The 16,012-nt window shown below is 43.5% G+C and overlaps 1 protein-coding gene across 1 annotated transcript; it reads left to right on the plus strand.

The window, feature by feature from the left end:
- Nucleotides 1–1,310: 1,310 nt before the first annotated feature.
- LOC116888103 (high mobility group protein B4-like) lies at nt 1,311–13,037 on the plus strand. Its single transcript, XM_032889463.1, has 2 exons — nt 1,311–1,596; nt 12,751–13,037. Exons 1-2 carry the CDS (start codon nt 1,311–1,313, stop codon nt 13,035–13,037), a joined length of 573 nt encoding a protein of 190 aa, XP_032745354.1.
- Nucleotides 13,038–16,012: the final 2,975 nt, after the last annotated feature.

Here is a 16,012-nt window from a genome sequence, read left to right on the forward strand (position 1 = left end):
TGAGGAACAATCTCTGTAGAGTAAGTTAGGTGCTTGATATCTCATGCTGAAGTTTGGATTTTATGGTTGAGAGGGGAAGATGTCCCTTAACCCATCATGGGACAGAAATTGTAGGATACCTGGAAAGTTTGATTGATCAGACACAGGTTCAGATCACAAGTAGTGTTGGCATATATGGGCCAAGGTGTGTGTGTGTGTGTGTGTGTGTGTGTGTGTGTACTGAAAACTGCCCCTAGCATTCCTTCTGCCTTCCAAATCTCCCACCTCAGTGCATTTGTGTATGGACCACTCTATTGGATGTTAGAGATAGAGCTCAGTGGTAGGGTCCCTGCCTAGCATGTGTAGGGCCTGGAGTTCCTTCCTCAGTACTTCAAACTACACAACAAACACACAAATCTTTCTTATAAAAAAACCACACAGGAAAGGGGAGATCATACAGGAAAACACACAGGAAATATATACAATTCAGCCTAGCCATTACAATGCATTACTGAGCCAGCACAGGGGCCATGATTTTTGATCATTACATGCTTCAGTTTTTGCCCCCAGTCCCCCTCCCAGAGTTTGTAGTCCCCCATCCCCTTCACCTGAAAAGGAGCTCTATATGCCGAGTCATCCCCCTTCCCTGTGGCATCAAGTCTCCACAGGATTTGGCACATCCTCTCCCACTGAGACCAGTGAGGGCCAGATTCCCAGGGCCAGTAGCAACTCTATTAAGGTTCAGATAAGCCTTTAACATTCCTTAGAGGCAAAAGAGAAAGTCTGTGAAGAAACCAACCACTCTGATGTGCTACCTAGGGGCTGAAGAGATGGCTCAGGAGTTAAGAGCATTGACGGCTCTTCTGGAGGTCCTGAGTTCAAATCCGAGCCACCATATTGTGGCTCACAACCATCTGTAATGAGAGCTGAAGCCCTCTTCTGGTGTGTCTGAAGACAGCATATATGTGTGTGTGTGTGTGTGTGTGTGTGTGTGTGTGTGTGTCTGTGTGTGTGTGTTTTTCTTAAAAATATAGGGCCTACCTGTAAATGACTGAGCTTGGCTGCCATTGGTCAGCTCAGGGATGACGTCACATTTTCCCTTCTTTGACGCAACAATGCCCACCAGCACTGAAAAGGGAAGCTTGGAGGGCTGGCTTGAGAGCACACAGAGAACATTTCACCCCATGGAGACACCATCTAGGTGCTCCTGTAGTGAAGACCAATCGCTGCTATCTAAATCAACGGGATCCCGGAGTTAGTGCTTCTATAAACATGGGAAAAGACAGCATGAAGTAAGACCAGTGAGCGTCTCACCTTATGTCCATTTTATGATGGACTTCAGAAGTCAAATGAGGGAGCAACAGCCAAACACCTATTATGACTTTACCGAATTTTCTAGACAGTGTTCTGAAAAATGGAAGACCATCTCAAAGAAAGAAAAAAAGAAGTATGAAGCCCTGGCCAAGCGCGACAAAGATCGGTACCAACGTGAAATGAGAAACTACACCGGCCCGAGAAGGGAGAGAAGAAGAAGGGATGTGAATGCACCGCGGAAGCCCCCATCCTCGTTCCTGCTCTTCTCCCAGGACCATTTTGACGAGATAAAGTTCTGCCTCTGTTGTCCCGATTCCTGGGCAAGTCACTTGCAGCAGATAAGTTTAAGTCACCTGTGGCCCCGAGGCTCGGGATTCGCTCATGAGGTTCTGCCACGGGCTCTCAGCGGTGGCGGCGGAGATCTCGCCGCCTCTTCCGGGGCCTCAAATCCTGGGTTCCTGGATGGCCTCCATTTTTCCTCTGGAATCAGCAATGTGTGTAGAGAGCAGTCTCTTCCTGGTTTGCCCAAAGGCGTGTCTGCCTCTCTGAAGGTTTAGCTCTCCTCCACGGGATTTGGGTGCAGGCTGTTTACCGGTCTGTTTCCTTCAGGATCGGCCGTTGTCTCAGGCAGAACTCCTGCTGCTCCCTGGGCCCTCCCACAGGAACCCAGGCCTTGTACAGTTTCCTCAGGTCAGGGATGTGGGCAGGGGGTGGGCAATCATTGTTGGTCTCTTCCGCTCTGCAGCCTCAGTGCCCACCCGACCCGGCCAGTAAGAGTATCTCTCCGTATTGGTTAATAATCAATAACCTCATGGAATTAACATCCTGGGTCCCCTAAAGAAAATGACTGGGGTGTCTGAGATGCCATTTCTAGATACAATCACAATAAGGGCTATAACCTAATAAATGGATTTTTAATATGATGGCATTATTTCAGGTATTAAAATTAAGCATGGTCCCAATTAAGAGGAAGTGTGTCACTAGGATATGTTTTTTGATATACATTGTTTTGATGTTTGGTTCTTCTTGTTAGTGTTTCTCTGTGCTTCCAAGCCACCCAGGAGTGAACAGTTTACTTCTGCCATACATTTTCTGCATGCTGAACTGAACTGCCTCCAGGCTCAGAAACACAGAGCCGAGCTATGATGCGGCATCAAAACATCAGATGCCAGAAGCAGAACAAGGAATTATCCCCTTAATTGGTTTCTGTCGGGTATTTAGCTCCACTAAAGCAAAGTCTGACTAATCCAAATGTCAAATAGAGACTAGCATCACGCATGGTTGGAAATTGAAACTTCTGGATTCTTTTGGAAAGTTATTTGCTTGTCAGATGGTGTTTTGCTGGGGAAGACATGGGAAGAACATTTGCATGAAGCAGATGTATTTAAAAGGATGGTCTGCAAAACAAAGCCGTGAAAGGACATATGATGGATTTGTTTTGCTGATGACACACATGTATTGGTTTTACATTTGCTCCATTTGTAGGGATTCCATGCCAGAGAAACATACCAAAAACTTCTGGTAGTGTGCTGCAGTTTCTTGCTCCACTTTCAGGACTCAGCGATTAGCAGAGTGATATCAGCTGAGACAGACTCATGTGGAGTTTTTGCTGAACAGACTCATACTGAGGGCAGAGTGAGGCAAGACCATGGAGGACATTGGATGGAATATAATTAGGACCAACAGCCTGGGGGGCTTTGGTCACTGGTAGGCAGCTGTGCAACCCTCATTAATTCTCACATCTTCCTTATCTTTGCTTTACTGAGGAGCATGGTTGAGGCTTCTCCCTGGGGTTTCCTGTTGGCCCTGGTTCCCCCCCTGCTGACTCGTGCTGATTTGGCTCAGACCTGGCTGTTTCCTGCTAGCCTGTGACCCCCTGCTGCTGCTGTCTCAGCACTACTGGACTGGACTGCTAGTGTATCCATTGAAGTGTTTATGAGTGGATGGGTGCCACTGCTGGATACTGCCATGAACTGTTTCTGACAGATGCAGACAGCTGGCTCAAAGAGGCCCTCTTCTGCTATAGCCTTTTCCTACCTCCCCTGGTGATGGTCCAGAAGAGAGGTTTTTAAACCATCTAAAAATAGGTTTGAAAAATTAAAGTTAGACATAACTTGACCTTAAAAGGCACCATCATTCCAGGAATAACAGAAAATGCACTAGGCCCTTCCCTAGAAGAGAAGACAAAGATCAAAGTGATGTTTATTCTCCTTCTAATGTCACATAAGTTGACTGTTAGGATTTTAAAAAATCCAAAATACTTAAATAAGGATACAAAGTCAATATAACTTATTTATACAATAAGGTAATAATAGAAGAAAGAAAATGGTATTTTCCTAACATGGCTATATGCATGCACATATCACCATTAGAAAACAGGGTTTCCACGCCATGTCCTTACTCAAAAGGCCATATTGCACATTCGTTACTGGGTAAATGGGTAGCAGAGATACCCGAGTGTTGTTTTTGCTCTTTGCAAAATCCAAAGGAGCCTACTGAATACCTCATCTTTTTTCATTGTATACTCCCCAGGTATGCCCGAACTTGGAACTGTGTGGAGCTTCTGAAACATTAGTACGTTCCCAAATAGGGCAGCCAAGTGATTGGTTGGGGTTCATTTCTCATGCTATGAAATGCATGCTTTACGTTTAAGGTGATGGCCAGGCCTTCTATTTCTGCTCATGAATACCATTTATCATCACCACAGTAGACAGTGATCTTAAGTTATTAGCAAGATCCATATACTCTTTAGAGTATTTGCACATATAGACGATTTTAAGTCAAGAGGCAAGTTTTCTGATACTAAAAGAGAAAAAAGTGACAAACTTATTGGATTTTCAGCAGCGGAAAGAGTTGGTGACCAGGGATGATGCATTTGGGAATAGTGTCTGTACATGGATGAAGGCACTGGCGCTCTAGGATTAGAATAAAGAAAGGATGGAAAAAAGCATATGAAGATCATTTCTTCTGGGTTTCCATCACTGGAAACCACTGATACTCAAGGAATATGCATGCAGCTAGAGATCATACACAACCCTACATATATGGAGTTGATAAGAATGGTGTTTTTGAAGAGCACTGACCTTGTATAGATTGATGAGGAAAATTAGGTAGGCATGTAGGCTGAGTCCATTATCTTGGACATATGAAGAAGCCAGGCATGGCGTTGCATACTCAAATCCTGCTCCTGGGGGAGGAAACATGAGATTTTTAAGTTGAGACCACCTTAGCTGGTGTCCAAATTTCGAGCCAACCTCAACTGTGTGGTGACATAGTGAGACCTTGTCCTTCCTCCAAACCATATGGGGAGTAATGAAAATGGCACAGGGGTAAGACACTGGCTACTATTACAAAAAGATCTGGGTTCCTAGTACCCACATGATGTCATAAAAATATCCACTTCAGTTCAGGGGATCCATTGCCCTCATGATTTTTTTCAGACACCAAGCATGCTCCATGGTGCAAAATTTGCAGGCAAAACATATACACATAAAAATTAAAAACATGTAAAAACATAAAAGGTCAAATAAAAAATATGGGAACCTGGCTCCTAAATCCAGGAAAGAACCTACTGCTATTAATTTGCTAAATGGACATTGCATCAATTTCCTTCTAACACAGGCCACTGTGGCTCTCCATATTAGGTGCTTCATCTCTACTTTTTCAATCTATTCTTTGAGAATTTAATACGATTTATTTTGGTCATGTTCACAAACCCTCTCCCAGCTGAATTCATGGGGGACCTCCTAATCAATCAGTGACTTCTTGTCCTTTTTTTAAAACATGGAGTTCAATTTACATATTGGGCCAAGTGTTCTTAGATGTGTGGCCTTCCAAATAGTATGGCTGACCTACTAGGGTGCTTGTGAGCTCAACTCTCTCCCAGAACCTTACCCATAGCTGCTTGGCTGGGGTGAGGACTTCATGCCCCATCTACGTACAGAGGTTTTGTCTGGCTTGAGTTCATAAGTATAATCGCCCTGTTATTGTCTGGAAAACTTATTTGGCTGTAGCCATCTACTTCTTCTTTTGACTCTTCACAGTGACCACTCCCCATTCCATGATGATCCATTAACTTTGGTGTGACAGGATTGTGATATAGATGTCCATTTATGGATCAGTGTTCCATAGTCTGTTATTCTGAGACACACTGATAAACTGTGGTTCTGTTAATTACCATCTACTTGAAGAAAATCCACATAAACTCACGGCGGGTAAGGTCCAAAAATGGGTAATCTGGGAATGAATGTTCATCCCTAAATGGTATCTTTATCACACCCCTCCATGCATAGCTCAGGGATCATCATGAAAAGGGCAGAAAGTTCCTAGAGACAGAAATTATAGAGGGAGCATTGGTGCAAGACGGTGTTTTCTTTCATGTATCAAGGTGAATTTGCCCTCAGGACTCTAGGCAGCTCTAGCATGCATAAACTTGCAAGTATAGATGGGTAGGAGCTCCATGGCCAGCCTCACACTATTTGAGGAACTTTGGCCGTTTGAAAGGATGATGGGTTTAGGTACAATTCATTTTTAATGAAAGAGACCCCTGGTAGATTTTCTGTATACTCTGATGGAAGGTCCTAATCTGTGCCATACACAAACAGCACCCAGTTGAGCTATAAAAATGAGGGACCCTGATCTTTGGAGGGGACCAAGAGGCATTAAAGCATGGTAGAGTGGATATAGCAGAATTCCCATCCATGTATGCTCATACAATGAACTAAAATTTAAACAAAACAAAATGCAGAAGAGAGTGCATGGAGAATTAGTCCCTCCTTCAGGGTCCTCTACACAAGCTTTCATAGTAAGAGACTTGGCAAGCAGGGGAAGGGCAGTGGTCATCAGTGGACCAGCATTTGAATGTGCGGTCCTATTGGCTGAACTTGAGGTTCAGCCATGAAGGCAGAATCTTCAAACATCTTCAGGCAACATCATGTTTAACTATCCTTCTCTCCTGAAGCCCCTTTGCTCCACCCAGGCAGTGTGGGTCAAGCCGAGATTTGACTTGCTGAGGGAGTCAAACTCACATATGGTTTACAGCATAACATTGTATCAAAGTAATGAGATGGATTAGAATGGATTCCTCAACATAGCTTCCCCTTTCCAAATACTGAGCCCTCTCTGTTCTCTTTGCCTGACAAAGCCTCACAGCTGGGCTTCTCATCACACAATTAAAGATTTCGGAGGAATATTGTCTGGAACTCTCTCCTTTCATCTTTTTCTTTTTCGTTCTTAAAATAGGATCTCTGAGTTACACTCCTACCCCACCCAACCAGGCCAAAGTGGGAATGAAATGCAGAGTTTGTCTGTTTTCTGCACAGTGAAAATGGGAAATTTAAAATACATGTTTACAGTGACGCTAAGTTAAAATAAGCTCATCTCACGCTACATGTCCGAAATGAAGGATAACAGAGACACAAACATTGTCTTTAGAAAAGATTCTTTTAGAGGGAAAGGTATGAATGATCATTTACTGAAGCACTGTTTGAACAGATGGTGTGAGTTAACAGCTAACATGTAAGCCATCTTGGGGTTTATGGAAAAGTAAACAAGGGAGTTAACAAGAAATCACTGTATTCCCCCAAAAGCCTTTCATTCATTTCACCAGGAAAATTGGGAAGTGTGTGTTTTGCGGCAGGACTGTGTTCCTTGGGAAATTTGGCATGAGCCGAGCTGGGCGTCTCTTTGCAAGCCCCTCACAGATGCAAGGGCCAGCCTTGAACTGGCCACCTGAACAGGTTCAGCAGCCAGCCCCCCTCTACTGATTGACCCTTCTCCCTCCGCATCACAACTTTTTCACCTTTAAAATATGGATATGATTAGAAATCCTCTTTCTATTGGATGCTCAGGACAGTCCAAATGACTCTCAAAACCAATACAGATTATCAATTTTTCTCGGGGGTTTGTGAGCAAATCTCTATGGCTGAAAGACTTGGGTGCAATATTAGAACACAGGACTCAAGATGATTCTAGTTGGATCTGACGGCTTTCTCTTGTAGTTTAGCCATAGTTCGGAAAAAATAATACTATCTGTGAGATGTCAAGGGAAAGAAGCAAATTACAATTTGTCAGACATGGTGCCTCTGAACCACAATAATTGCCCCATGAATATGTTTGGCACTCAAGTGTGGTGGCATCCAACACATCTGGCCTAATTGGGTTTAAGACTCACTCAACAGGAGAATCATTCCAGTTGCTGGAAATGGACCCAGGTTCGAGGACTAATAGAGGTGAACATAGCTACACCACTTACCAAGAAAGTTCTTTTACGCCTTTGGGAGTATCATAGAAAACCACAACGTCTGACATCAACAGATAAAACTGGGGCTTGAGCCTTGATGGAGAATAAATCTATATCACAGCTTCTGCATATCTGATTCAGGGAACTTCTCAAGGAAGACAGGTCAGAAAAGATTGTCAGAGGCAGAACACTAGGAAGTCTGCTGCAAGCAGTGTCTGCTAAAAATCGCTATATAAATAAGACTGGGACAATGGCAGCATCAACAACTGTTAACATGGAATTATACAGGTTACACCCTGAACAAAGTAGTGCAGACAGCTAATGATGTTTTTGGGAGAAAATTAACCTCTCCCAGGGATGGGACTTTTATTAGTTTGTTCAATGAAGAGTGGTCAGCCCTGAAGCATATACACAAGAAGGACAAAACAATAGCACATATAATACAACAATAATACCTATAACATATATCTGCCTACAAATATACATATATGTAATATGTAAATCGAAAAAAAGGCTATCAATTTAGCAGGTGGTGAGGAATTACTGGAAGGGTAACTTGGAGGGTGCTGAAGGGCAGAAAGGGAGGAAAGTGATGTTAGCCTACCACTTCAATTAAAACCATTTCATTTATTCTTGAATTCTTTATTTATTACTAAATTTCAGTGATAGTAGTTTACTGTCAAATTTTTGTTTTCCAAGATTTGTTTTCTCAATTTTTAATTTTATTGCATTGGTCAGAATGGAAAAGGGAGTGATCTCAATCTGTTTGAATTTGTAATCCAGTTTGTTTTGTGTCCCTAGATATGCATTTTTGGAAAAAAACTTCATGTGTTTTTGAGTAGAATGTAGATTCCTTCGTGTTTTGGATAGAATAGTCTGCTTAGATATCTGTTACATCTATTTGATATATTATGTTAGAAATTATTCTAATGTTTTTATTTTTTGTCAGATAGCTTGTCTACTGGAGAAAATCATGTTGAAACTTACCATTGATGGATTAGTGTTAATCATGTTTTCATAATTCAGGGTAGAATTTTTTGTAATTAGGTGCCTCAGAGTTTGGTGCATGTATGTTTTTTAGGATAGTAACGTCTTCTTTGTTAACTGTCTCTTGATTAGGAAATAAATGTATTCTCATCTGATTTTTTAGTTTTGAAAGTCTGTTTTGACATTTGGACATATCAGGATGGATGTGGCATTCGTCAAATCATTGACACTCCACCCTCTTTTACTCTTAGGAATCCAGCAGAACACTGGCTACAAGTATACAGAAGACTAGCTCAGACTCATAGACGGTCTGCATTTGTCAATTTAGTTTCTCTAGGCCCTCAGCCCTGTTTATTTGATTCTAGAGGGGCCATATTCTCATTGTGTCCTCAACCCTACTTCTTCCTCCTCTTTAAGTAGGCTTCCCTATTCTCTAATGTTTGCTGTGGGTCTCTGCTGCATTGGCATTGGTTGTCAGATACTGCCTCAAGCAATTGTTAAATAAGGACAATCATGTCACAATTCACAGACCCAGATGACAACTGGGATATTTTTAATCGCGTTGGGAAATATCTTGGAATCTTTTTACCAATCTTGTTTGGTTATATCCTGGGGCTCTGGGGTTGTCCTGTCTCTGGATCCTGGTTTTCCAAAATTATGTCGTTCATGGACTTTCCAGCATGAGCTGCTTGGACCAGTCATTAGCTATTATCCCACAAGTTCTGGGCCTGGTGCCCCTAACAAACTTGTGCAGGACAGGTTGGCAGGTCTAAGGTTTTGTGAAAAACCCGATTGATGTGTCCCAGTCCAACAAGCTAGTAAAAACAATATACACCAAACCAGTAGCCCCAACATTAAACTAAATGGAGGAAAACTTGACAATCTCATTAAATCAGAATAGTAAAACAGGCTGCCACTCACTCCCTATTTATTCAATAGTATTTGAAGTCTTAGCAGAGAAATCAAGACCATAGGAGGTCAAAGGGATACAAAGTGGAAAGGAAAAAATATCTATTTGCAGATGATATAATAGTATACTTAAATGACCCCCAAAAGTACCACCTAGAAACTACTAAGCCTGATAAAACAACTTCCAACCAAAGTGATTTGGGTACAATTCTAACTCAAACAAACCAGTAGCCTTCCTCCACTCAAGATAAACAGGCAGAGAAAAAAAAATTAGGAAATGACACTCTTCGTAGTCCTAAATAACTTTAAAAATACCTTGGTGTGACTTTAACAAACAGTAAGTACTAAGATCTGTATATTAGAACTTTAAGTTTCTGAAGATGTGATGATCATCAGAGATGGAAGAGTTCTCCCATGTTCATGCGATTGGCAAAGATTAATATAGTAAATGGACATTTAGTCAAAAGAAATCCTAGAGATTCAATGCAATCCCATCAAATTCAACTCACTTCTTCATAGAGTTAGAAAATGCCATTTGCAAATTGTTTTTGAATAACCAAAATCAATCTGAGGATATGCGAAACTGTATCAGCAATAAAAGAACTATATATGTATACTGTATGATGGCTGGATTCACTGAATCCTAATATGAAAGTGGGAAGAGCCTTGAACTCATTGTCATAGGGGAAAATTTCATAGAACTCCCAATGGCTCACTCTCTGAAATCATGACTCATAAATGGGACCTCCTGGAGCTTGGAAAAGATTTAACAACAGGCTAGGACATGAGTCAAACCTGAAAACTAGTAACCTACAGATTGTGAAAAAATCTTCCACTAACCCCCATCAATAGAGAGGCATATAGATATGTCCCAAGATAGAAGAATGGATATATAAACTGTGGTTCATTTACAGCTTAGAACTACTCGAGTGACTATATGACGGACATCATGGTTTTGCAGGCAAATGGATAGAACTGAAAATGTCATCCAGGTAGTATCTTAAAAATATTGCACGGGTATGTTCTAATAATAGGTGATACTAGTCAAAAGGTAAGAATAATGAGGGATACAGTCAAAACTCACGAAGATTAATAAAGCTAGAAAGGGGCCATGAGATGCCTCAATCCAACTTGGGAGGGAAGGAGCAGCAATCACAGTGACAAAGTGGGAGACCTGGCTGGCAAGGGGACAGAGTGGAAGAGGATCAGAGTATTGTGTGGGGGCAGGACCAACCCTGAGGGACAGAAAGAAAGATTGGAAACAAGTAATCTCAGGAGAGTGAAGATGGGGGACCCTCCGAGAATGTGCCAAGACCTGTGAGATGGGGCTTTGGAGACTCAAAGGGAAGGGACATAGATAGCCCATGCCCTGACAGTGGGAGAGAGGACTTGCAGGCCTTCCTGGTGTGTGCCTGGTTGATGCAGTGTTTGAGAGATAGCGGATCCAGGTTTGGATCGAACTGCTGGTCCTCCTACAGTTTGCCCACTCACTCCTCAGCTTCCTCCAAGCACACCTACTCTAATTCCAACCAGAGGGAGGGGTCAGCAGCTTCTGTCCATTGGTTGGGTGCACACATCTGCATCTGACTCTTTCAGCTGCTTGTTGGGTCTTTGGGAGGCAGTCTCGATGGCTCCTGCTGAGTGTCGGTGGCCTCAATCATGGTGTCAGGTCCTTGGGGCTCCCTTGGGGCTGGATCACTTTGGGCCCCTGACTCTGTTGTTTCTTTTCCTCAGAGCTTTTCTCCAAAGCTTTTGTCCCTGCAGTTCTTTTCAAAGCAAGGGACAATTCTGTCTCGCGTTTTAGCTACTGGTTGTGTTAAATCACATTGTGGAGAGGAAGCATTTGTGCCTGGGATTTGACAGCTCTATCTGAGCTGAGAATGTCTCTCTCTGTAGAGTAAATTAGGTGCTTGATATCTACTGAAGTTTTGGTTACACATGGTTGAGAGGGAAGATGTATATTACATCATGGGACAGAAATTGTAGGATACCTGGAAAGTTTGATTGATCAGACACAGGTTCAGATCACAAGTAGAGTCATAGAGTCAGGACATATTGGCCAATGTGTGTGTGTGTGTGTGGGTGTGTGTGTGTGTGTGTGTGTGTGTGTGTGTGTGTGTGTGTTGAAAACTGCCCATAGTGGTGTTCCTTCTGCCTTCCAAATCTCCACCTCAGTGCATTTGTTTATGGACCACTCTAATGGGGTTAGAGATAGAGCTCAGTGGTAGGGTCCTTGCCTCAAGATGTGTAGGGCCTAGAGTTCCTCCCAGTGCTTCAAAACTGGCTACAAAAACACAAATCTTTCTAATCAAAAACACACACAGGGGGAGATCATTCAGGAAAACACACAGGAAATATATACAATTCAGCCTAGCCATTACAATGCATTACTGAGCCAGCACAGGGGCCATGATTTTTGATCATTACATGCTTCAGTTTTTGCTCCCAGTCCCCCTCCCAGAGTTCTTCCTCCCCCATCCCCTTCACCTGAAAAGGGGCTCTATACCCCGAGGCATCCCCCTTCCCTGTGGCATCAGTCTCAGGATTTGCACATCCTCCCACTGAGACCAGTGAGGCCAGATTCCTAGGGCCAGTAGCGCTCTATTAAGGTTCAGATAAGACTTGTCATTCCTTAGAGGCAAAAAAAAGAAAGTCCCTGGAGAAACCAAACCACTAAGAGGGCCTACATGGGGGCTGGAGAGTTGGCTCAGTGGTTAAATACTGACTATCTTCTGGAGGTCCTGAGTTCAAATCCGAGCCACCTATTGTAAGGTCACAACATCTGTAATGAGAGCTGAAGCCCTCTTCTGGTGTGTCTGAAGACATATATGTGTGTGTGTGTGTGTGTGTGTGTGTGTGTGTGTGTGTGCTGTGTGTGTTTTTTCTTAAAAAATATAGGGTCACCTGTAAACAGAGCTTGGCTGCCATTGGTCAGCTAGGGATGGCGCCACATTTTTCCTTCTTTTGACCTAACAATGCCCCTCAGCACTGAAAAGGCCGGGCCCTGGCTGAGGCACACACACACAGGGAACATTTCACCCCATGGAGGACACCATCTAGATTGCTCCTGTAGTGAAGACCAATCGCTATCTAAATCAGCAGGATCGAGTTCTGGTCATAAATGCTGGGAAAGACAGCATAGTAAGACCCAAAGTGGCGTCCTAGTCCATTTTTATGATGGACTTCAGAAGTCAAAATGAGGGAGCAAACAGCCAACACCTATTATGACTTTACCGAATTTTTCTGAACAGTGTTCTGAAAATGGAAGACCATCTCAAAAGTGAAAGAAAAAAAAGAAGTATGAAGCCCTGACGACAAAGATCGTGGTACTAACGCAAATGAGAAACTACACGCCCGAGAAGGAGAGAAGAAGAAGGATGTGAATGCACCGCGAAGCCCCATCCTCGTTCCTGCTCTTCCCCGTGACCATTTTGACGAGATAAAAGAACAACACGAACTGGACTGTGGGCGCAAGTGGCCAAGGCTGCAGGGAGGATGGGCCAGGTGTAGGAAGAGGATAAAATCGAGGGAGAGGGCTGCGGTTCTGAGGGCCAAGTACCTTAAAGAACGGGAGGCCTACTACCACCAATGCCAGCGCAGGAACTAAAACTTCAATGGGTGGGGCAAACCCAATCTGAAACAATAAACCCCATTCAACTGGCTTTCTGGCCCTGGTGTTTAGTATTTTCTGATTGTCCTTGCATGCTATGCTGTGGTAGTGAGTGGTTTGATTCAGGTCTAGCCTTGGGGAGGTTGGCTTTCAGAGAGGCAGCTCTAAGATAGGGAACTGGCTGCAGGACCCAAATGGCCTAGGTTGACCTGGGTGGTCAAGTACATGTGAAAAGCCATTTGTGTACGGGGAACCAGCTCCACAGCTGCTTTTGGGACCAAAACGTATAGTGATCGGATCAGTGATTTCTTAATACAAATCCTAGCTTTTGCTGCAGCTTGCATTCTCATGAGAATGGGGCCAAAAAGACAGCGAATTGTGCTGTCTGTGCAGGCAACCATTTTGATTTTGATTACAACTCTGGGTTTGCAATCAAGTTGTTCCAATTTCGACACATTAGGTTATTATGACAGGTTAGGGTCCATGTGGGATCTCCAGTCTCTTGAGGGTTAGGTGCATCTTTTCTGACTAAACCCAAACTCAGCAGTCTAGACTGTGTATGTGTTGGGGGCCTCATATCTGTTAATGTATACTGCCTGATTGGTGGTCCAGTTTGTCTGAGAGATCTTGGGATTCAGGTTAACTGAGACTGCTAGCCTCCTCAGTTTCTTCCAGCTTTTCACTGATTCAACTACAGGGTCAACATGTTCTGTCCATTGCTTGGCCGTAAAAACCTGCATCTGACTCTTTCAGCAGCTGCTTGTTGGGTCTTTTGGAGGGCAGTCATGGTAGCCCCCTGTTTGTAAGCATGGGTTTTGCAGGCAAATAGATGGAACTAGGAAATATCATGGTAGTGAGGTATCTGACTAGTTACTGGATGTTACCCAAAAGAATACAGACTACCCAGTATACAATACACACAACTTAAGAAGTTTAACAAGTTGAAGGGCTCAAGTGAGGATGGCTCAATCCCACTTGGGAGGAAGAAGAAAGAAATTATAGAGGGCGGGGTGAGCGAGTGAGGGCCACGGCTGGCAAGCAGACTGGGGAAGAAGATCAGGTATAGGAGAAGCAGGACTGAAGCCCTGTTTTCAAGCAGAAGGAATGGAATCAAGCAATGTTGTGAGGTAGGAGGTGAGGGGACGCTCTAGACTATATCAGAGACCTGGGATTTGAGAGATCTCAGGACTTAAAGAGAGGGACCTTAGATGAAATGCCCTGCAGTGGGGAGAGGAAAGTGGAGAGTCCACGTCCAGGAGAAAGGCTATCATGTAGAGGGATAGCGTTACCATCCCCCAGTCACAAATTCAGAAGAAGAATTGTTACTGCCTAAAAGAACTGCAGGGACAAAAAGGGTCACTGGGGGAAAGGAGATCCAGTGACCAGCCCAAACTTGTCCTATCTCAAGGGTTGCCTCCAGGGCCTGTCACTGTTGTGTGTTTGCAGACAGGAGCCCTCTGGGAGGCCCAACCATCAACTGAAAGAGTCAGATGCAGACATTTGTACTCATCCATTGGACAGAAGCCAGGGACCCCTGTGGTTGAATTAGGGAAAGGATGGAAGGAGCTAAAGAAAAGGCAACCCCATTGGAAGACCAGCTGTCTCAACTAACCTGGATCCCCAAGATCTCTCAGACACTGAGCCACCAACCAGGCAGTATACACTAGCTAGTCTGAAGCCCCATGGCATATATATTGCAGAGGACTGGCTGATCTGGTTTCAGTGAGAGAAGATGCACCTAACCTATTAGAGCCTGGAGATCCCAGGGAGTCGGGAGGACTGGTAGGGTGGGTCGGGGGTGGGAACATCCTCTTTGAGTCAGGGTGGGGATGAGCGAGGAGGTATGGGATGTGACATAGTAAGAGGGCAGATCAGGAGGGGGATAAAATCTGGAGTGTAAAAAATTTAAAGATCAATAACAAAATGAAACAAGCTACACTAAAACAAACTCACATTCAGAATCTCTCTGTCTCTGTCTCTTTCTGTGTATATGATATGAAATTATAGTAGGTACTATGAGATGGGAGGATGGTATCTAAAAGGCGAAGTGGCAGAGTCCATAAGATAGTTACCTAATGACACAAAAGAAGACGAAGGCACTATTTGGAGGGACGAAATAGTGGTGGACAATGGGGGAAAGAAGTGCTATAAATAAGAACAAAATATAGTTATATATGTGTATAATAAAATAATAAACCTTTTGACTTTGTGTGCCAGCTAAGAGGCACGAGTTAAAACTGACTAGTTGAACCACAACTAGATAAAGCCCTGTTGCTGAAGAACCACACATATTGGTTCCAGGATATAGAAAAATTAATCTAGAACTAAGTTGGAAGCATCTTTTTAATAGCCAGCATTCCTAATGTCAATGGGTTCTAGGCAGGCGGCAGGAGAAGAAAATGCCCTTGCCTTGCTGTAAGCTAACATTCTGGGAACCCCGTGAGCTACAATAATACACTTCCAGCAAGCTATGTCCTCTGATGCCATAGTGGCATGACCTCCATGTGAGTAGCTCACAACTCTCGGATAGAATCCGAGGCCCACCTAACTAAAGAAATACAAGCCACGTAATTTAAACCTTGCCAAATTATGTCTAGGAGGCCATGATTGCTGGGGAGAAACCTGATGCTGTTATTTTGCTGTATGGATATGATCTCGTACTGTCTCCAAAATACTTATGCTTATATCCCTAGATTAGTGCTTCTCTCAGCCTTTGTGAGAGACATTTTCACCTGCTGTGGTAAGGTTTAATGCAAACAGACAAAAATAACAGAATAATGTAGAGAGAATCTCTTTGCGTTATGTGGAAGCATCTCCTGTCAATAAAAAGGTGTTGGCCTATTAGTATAGGCAGGAAAGAGAGATAGAAGTTCCAGCAGGAAGAAAGGAGTTTGGGATAGAGTCAGGCAGGGGAGAAGATTCACCCAACCTCTGAGGAAGTTGGTAGCATGAACCTGAGGAGTTGTAACTAA

Source organism: Rattus rattus, chromosome X, assembly GCF_011064425.1.
Source record: "Rattus rattus isolate New Zealand chromosome X, Rrattus_CSIRO_v1, whole genome shotgun sequence".
Classification (NCBI taxonomy): domain Eukaryota; kingdom Metazoa; phylum Chordata; class Mammalia; order Rodentia; family Muridae; genus Rattus; species Rattus rattus.